Source organism: Branchiostoma belcheri, unplaced genomic scaffold (assembly GCF_001625305.1).
Source record: "Branchiostoma belcheri isolate BF01 breed outbred unplaced genomic scaffold, Haploidv18h27 scaffold87, whole genome shotgun sequence".
Classification (NCBI taxonomy): domain Eukaryota; kingdom Metazoa; phylum Chordata; class Leptocardii; order Amphioxiformes; family Branchiostomatidae; genus Branchiostoma; species Branchiostoma belcheri.
This window is the reverse complement of record NW_017804542.1, coordinates 109212-115834: the sequence shown is the minus strand read 5'-3', so window position 1 is coordinate 115834 and position 6623 is coordinate 109212. Positions and strand designations below refer to the sequence as shown.

General features: G+C 43.8%; 1 protein-coding gene across 1 annotated transcript; it reads right to left on the bottom strand.

Annotated features, from left to right (window-relative positions):
- Positions 1 to 3175: 3175 nt before the first annotated feature.
- On the bottom strand, positions 3176 to 4789 carry LOC109487222 (snaclec bothroinsularin subunit beta-like). The gene is made up of 3 exons (XM_019791206.1): positions 4657 to 4789; positions 3630 to 3975; positions 3176 to 3215 (listed from the first exon to the last, which is right to left on the bottom strand). Exons 1-3 carry the CDS (start codon positions 4787 to 4789, stop codon positions 3176 to 3178), a joined length of 519 nt encoding a protein of 172 aa, XP_019646765.1.
- Between the last annotated feature and the right edge of the window lie 1834 nt (positions 4790 to 6623).

Sequence of the window (6623 nt, the reverse complement as noted above, 5' to 3'; positions counted from 1 at the left end):
GCCTTCAGGTGTATTCACCAGTTTTGTACAGTGTGCACAAAGCTCCAGACTGTAAGGTTTGATCCACTCACACGGAGATGGACCCCTACTGGCCCTGGTCTTTTGAATGTGTGTGTGTGGCTCTCTTCAATCACAGAACCTCTGGTTTTACATTGTGCACATCCGATCAAATAGGATATCCCAATCAACTGAAGCTAGGTACTCATTTTCTCCCGAGTCGAGTGAGGAAATAGGTGTAAAGTATGTTTCTCAAGTTTACAACATTGGGGCCTGCTTGGGATTCGTACTCATAACCTTTCGATTTTAGACATGTCAACTGTGAATCCTAACCACAGGCCACCTTCCCACCCCTTTTCAACCAGTTTTGGGTTTGTTATAAGATCAACAATATTAACCAAAAGCATGCAAGACCAAGATGGACAGAGACCCCTTTTTTGTCCCAAAAGAACTTTTTTATTGCTATTATTTAATGTGCAAGTGTACTGATGATACAATCACAACACTGACATCACTCGTGTGTGCCAAGAAGTAGACAGAAATGTCCTTGAACCAGTTTAGTTCACTGAAGAGCTACATGTACTCTTCCACTGGTTGTGACAGAGAAGACAGATGCCGACTTATACACAACTGGCATTGGGCGTGTTAAGGACTGTTTCTAGTATTACAAAAGAACGTTTATATGCACAAATCCCAGCACTTTCCTATGTACAGTATTTACAGGTTCATTGTACCAGGGAAATTCCCCTAACTCTTCAACAAGTACAAAGAACTATGGACCACAGCTAAACATCCCATCCTAAGGACTGCAGCCCTTTACAGTATAGTGTACATGTGCTTATTGTATGAGGAACAACAGCTGGGATTCAAATTCACATTTTTTTTGGTCCAGAGTTAGTACATGTATTACTAATCACTCGACTATGCACACTACATTTTAACATGTTTTACAAGTCTGCAAGTACCCTTGGTAGAAATAAACAAGAAAACTTGCCATATTTTTTTGTCAACATTTTGTATGAAATTAGAACATTTTGTATAAAATCAACAGGCACAGCCTTACAATTTGATATGAAATTGTTTTCAATCATTGACTAAAACAAATGGCTGATGCCGTGAAGAATAATCATGAAACAGGAGTCATCTTCAAACTAGCCTGTTAATAGTAAGTTGTACAATAATTGTATCTTCATTCACTTCTTGATTATTTGCAAAAGTTATTCATTAAGAGATGTGTTAAGACTTCAACTGGTCTCACTGACTACAGATCTAAAATTGATAAACAATATCATGAACAATGCAAATTTATTTTAAAAAATTGAACTACTGATTTTCTCTAGGACTAGGATTTTTCTCTAATTCTGTCTTAATAAGCAACTGCATTTACATGAATCAAACAAGGAGAAGTCGTAGACATCGTCCCTCCATGAAATAGCTTGTTATTTTGTAATCTTTTGGTGTATTTTAATAGAGAGTCAAACTTTGTTTTTATCAGCAGAATGATAGATGTCTATAGATGTCTATCCTTTAAGAATTTTGTTGTGGCACTTCGTATTGGAAGGGGTTGCCTCAAAGCTGTCATGTGCAGGCGTTTAGTGTCTTGTTACCATGGTTTGTTTGAGGTCAATGACCTCTCAAGCACAACATATTAACAAACCACAGATGACCCAGTTCCCTGCTGAATGACCGATTAAAGATAAGATATATTTCCTGCAGACACGGTCTAGAGGTAAAAATAGATTGGCCTGACCTGCCAGCTGGAGATATAAACAAAAACACTCTGGGGTCAAACAGACCATCCTATTATGAAATAGGGGTGAAAATGTGAAAATCCTTTTAAATGAGCAATGCAAATCTACGACAACCTGCTAATGCACGCTAAAACGCAAAGACAATCAGCGTCTACCCACATACCAAAAATGATCGCCAACCATCCACCGGGTTCTGAGATCATTCAACGCAAACAATCTGACATTGAGATAGCAATTCCGGTTCAAAGCAAACAGCTAGGGGGCCCAAATTTAAATCACTAAACCATTGTAACCACAACTACATGCTACCTTAGCATCGCACACACAGACCATAACGTGCCAACAATAGAATAAAAAAATTAAACTGCAGTACCAAGGTCAATCACCAGATGCTCAAAGTCAACCTACACAATCTCCAAGGCCCCATCCATCAATCTGCCAAATATCATACAGTTCCTTCTCACCGATCTTCAGATATCAGACCAAACATGAAACGGAGTAAAAACAATACCCCCCATTTACATGGAGGGTAATAATGGTACAATGTACTATGATAGTAAGAATTGAGAGTAGCCTGCTCCGAAGAAAGTTCACCCCATTTCCTGTGTCTGACCTTTTGACATGGCATTCTTTCCCCACCAATCTACTCTCTCCTGACTAACAGACACACAAACCCACAGCTCAGCCACCCAAAACAATACTCCATTTCCCAGAAGTAGATATTCTTCGACAGTCATCCAGACTGTGTAGAGAATAAATAATCTCCAAGCAGATCATACGGTGGCAAGGCAGTATCCATTGGCCAGAGGAGTGTCCTTTGGTGGTTAATGGATACTCCTGTGGCCAATGGATACTGCCTTGCCACCGTATGATCTGCTTGGAGATTATACAGAACCACATCTGCAGTGTTGAGTCCAGCCAGATGCTTCTGATGTTTGTGTCAGCATTGCTCTTTCCTGTAAGAGAAAAAAGACACTGTTTTAAAACCTCTGGTCTCCATTGTCTCTACAATCATGAAGGTGTACACTGTGTGACTGGTATTCATGTATATAATGGTCTACATTGGAAGGTGGACCCCACCCCTCTCCTTCCACTGCCTTTTATCTTAGCAACAAAAGTCAGGTGTCAGGTTTACTAGTGGCTGGAGTGAGGAAAGTCATGTAAAGTGCCTTTTTCAAACCAACATCTAGCCAGAAATGCCAGGGATCAAACACATTCACATATATATGGTCATCAGACAGAGTCTAAATCCCTCCTGGTATAAAAATTGCAACATGATGTAATCCAACACCGGTTGCCATGGTGACAGACGTCTGGTTCAGGTCATTGACCTTATTTGTTAGGAGAAGAAGAGGAAGAAGAAACAGAGCAAAAACAATACGTTTTCCTTTGGTAAGCATAAATACCTTGAACATTCAGGATTCTTGTCACCCTCGTAATCTTCCTACTTCTTGGCTTTGCTCGCAACTGTTTTGAAAATTGTGAAAAGGCAGGATGAGAATTTGTCCAGAACTTCTTGTTTTTCAAAATATACTTGTAGAAAACCCAATAGTTCCATTTTTAGCTTGTTTGTTTGGACAGCTCAGAAAGGACAATAAAGATAGTATAAAGATTGTAATGCACAGATTGCTCATTCCTTGACTAAGACTGAAGTTGTACAGTCAAAAATTTGGGTAAGTCCAATCCCCATGTGTTGGAAAGTACAGTTTAAACTGCTTCATAATGACGTCTACTAACACAAACCTACAAGACAAGTATAAAGTGATGTTACCTTGGCAGATAAACATCTGTTCCCAAGAGCAGCGAGCGGGTGTCCATTTATTTTTCTTTTGCTTTCTAACGTAAACCCTCCTGTCCTTTCTGTCAGTTCTCAGAACCCACAGCTTGTTATATTCAACGCAGTCCTTGCGGTCAGAGTTGCGTATTTTCCCACCAAGTAGTTCCCAGTTCGTGAAGTCCCCTAGAGGAGTGCCGTCGATCCACTCGAACACTCCCTCCTTCACGTGATCCGTCAGCCCGAAACGGACAAACTTGTCGCCTGCCACCCTGTTCTTCAGCTTGACCAGGTAGTTGTTTATCGTGCTGGTACGTGGTGTGGCCAGGACGCCGCAGTCCTTCTTACAGACCAGCACTGACTCCATGTAACTCTTGGGCTCAGTGAACACGCGGTAGCAGTTGTCCTCAAACAGTTCGTAATCTGGGAGACATGGGCCGCTAGTAACAGTTGTCATGGGAGTCGTCGTAGCAACAGGAGTGGTGGTGGTTGCCAGGGTGGTGGTTGCCAGGGTGGTGGTTGCCAGGGTAGTTGTTGTAGCGACAGGAGTGGTTGCCAAGTTAGTTGTTGTAGCGACAGGAGTGGTTGCCATGGTAGTTGTTGTAGCAACTGGAGTGGTTGTCAGGGTGGTCGTGGTTGCCATGGTAGTTGTTGTAGCAACAGGAGTGGTTTTCATGGTAGTTGTTGTAGCAACGGAAGTGGTTGTCATGGGGGTGGTGGTTGCTATGTAAGTTGTTGTAGCGACGGCAGTGGTTGTCATGGGAGTCGTGGTTGCCATGGTAGTTGTTGTAGCAACGGGAGTTGTAGCAACGGGAGTGGTTGCCAGGGTGGTCGTGGTTGCCATGGTAGTTGTTGTAGCAACGGGAGTGGTTGCCAGGGTGGTCGTGGTTGCCATGGTAGTTGTTGTAGCAACGGGAGTGGTTGTCATGGGAGTGGTGGTTGCCATGGTAGTTGTTGTAGCAACAGGAGTGGTTGCCATGGTAGTTGTTGTAGCAACGGGAGTGGTTGTCATGGGAGTGGTGGTTGCCACGGTAGTTGTTGTAGCAACGGGAGTGGTTGCCAGGGTGGTGGTGGTTGCCATGGTAGTTGTTGTAGCATCAGGAGTGGTTGCCATGGTAGTTGTTGTAGCAACGGGAGTGGTTGTCATGGGAGTGGTGGTTGCCATGGTAGTTGTTGTAGCAACGGGAGTGGTTGTCAGGGTGGTTGTGGTTGCCATGGAAGTTGTTGTAGCGACAGGAGTGGTTGCCAAGGTGGTTGTGGTTGCCATGGTAGTTGTTGTAGCAACAGGGGTGGTTGCCAGGGTAGTTGTTGTGGCAACAGGAGTGGTTGCCTAGGGTAGTTGTTGTTGCAGCAGTGGTGGTTGTCATGGTGGCTGTGGTTGCCATGGTAGTTGTAGCGACAGGGGTGGTTGTCATGGGAGTGGTGGTTGCCATGGTAGTAGTTGTAGCGACAGGAGTGGTTGCCAGGGTGGTGGTGGTGGTTTCCATGGGGATTGTTGTAGAGACAGAGAAGGTTGTCATGATTTCACTGGTCATGCTACCTGCTGAGCATGTAAGGGCGGGCATAGTTTTGGTGAGTTTCGGGACAAAATGCCGATTCCTTTATTCTCAAAAGACCAAATTTTCTGTGGTTGAATCACCTAGTCTTGTTCCTATACTCCAAAAAGCAGTTACTCGAGCAACTGGATATGATTTTGAAAACGTCAGACGTTTCAGCTAGTATCCACTAGCTTTCGTCAGAGACCAGAGGTGAAATGCAGGTATATAAGCAAAAACTATTGATTGATATGCAAATAAAGTGAAGACAATTCTTTTTGGAAGTCGAAAATGGAACAAAAGTCGGACAAGACAAGATAATGCAAATTAGTCAGAGAGCTCCTGTTATGCAGAACAGTTCCTATACTGTTTGGTCTGATACTACCCACCCCACCACTACTGTACCTGTCCTTAAAGCTTGGTGCTGAACGATGATTGTAAAATTTTTGTTTCTTTCAGAACGGAACCTTTCATCTGGCACGTACACCGGCTTCATGGAGTCGTATACAACATTTCAAGGCCCAAATATTTCTACTTGGTTTGGGTGGTTTGTTACTAAGAAATTACCAAGTACCAAAGAAATGCGCCTGTCCTTGGTGCTGAACTATGATGGAACTGTTACAACAGTCAAGTGTCAATTTTCTTTCTTTTAGAATGGGTTTTTCATCTAGTGGCTACGCTTAGGGCTACACCAGCTAGATACTACTCTGTGGTATCACTAACTCTGCTCTCCTGGGCTGCAATGCGACCCTCCCTGATAGGGGGCGCAGGGTGGACCGGCCACATTGTATCCACAACCTTGCCTACCTGGTTCTACAACTAAATGGGTTAGGGCTTGGATCAGGCACGGTTCTGGATAGTCTCCGCGTGTCCAAGAACGTAGGTTTGCCTACAGGCACGATTCTGGATACGCGTGGACTGTCCAGAACCGTGCCTGAGCAAGACTGGATAAACACGGTTCTGGATATCCGGATACAACAGGCCGCTATAAGATAAGCGCAATTTAATCAGAAGAAGAGAAGAAAATACCTGTCCCTCCGGTCTGCATTTGCATGATGCCACGTGACACACAGAGCGAGCCGGTTACGTTGTTTTGGTGGTTATCTCCCAGACCCTGAAAAATTACTTCAAAGTGTTTGTATTTGACCTTGATGCCGACCTCTTTAGTTTTAATTTGAGTACGCTTTCTTAGCCGCTCGCTTCCCCGCCAAAAAGGGGGCCTGTAAGCCCTTTTCCGTAGAGCGTAATCGGCCGTTTTAATTCTACGTAGACGGACCGCTCTAATATTTTTGCGTAGAGCGTATTCGGCGTTTTAATTCGTAATGCGTTGTAGCCACTTGAAATTTATCGTAAAGCGTAATCGAGAGGTTCCGAATTCAGCGTAGAGCGTTGTCGGGACCCCCCTTGCAGGCCCTCCAAAAAGGCTGGACCCGCACGGGGTTAAATGTTAAAAATCAGCGCGCCTGTTCAAATGCAAAACAAATGTTTAAATGCCAGACGGGTAGAATATGTGCGGGTCCTGTCTTTTGGGCAGGGAAGCGACCAAGACAACAAACTGAAGATGAA

What these genes read in the sequence shown, in the direction of transcription:
- LOC109487222 (XM_019791206.1), bottom strand. Translation starts at nt 4,789, where the DNA reads ATGGCAACCACAACCACCTTGGCAACCACTCCTGTCGCTACAACAACT. An exon ending in CACTCCCATGACAACCACTC is followed by an intron (nt 3,976 to 4,656) that starts CCGTTGCTACAA and finishes CGACTCCCATGA; the next exon opens with CAACTGTTACTAGCGGCCCA. An exon ending in TGCGTTGAATATAACAAGCT is followed by an intron (nt 3,216 to 3,629) that starts GTGGGTTCTGAG and finishes TTTTCAAAACAG; the next exon opens with TTGCGAGCAAAGCCAAGAAG.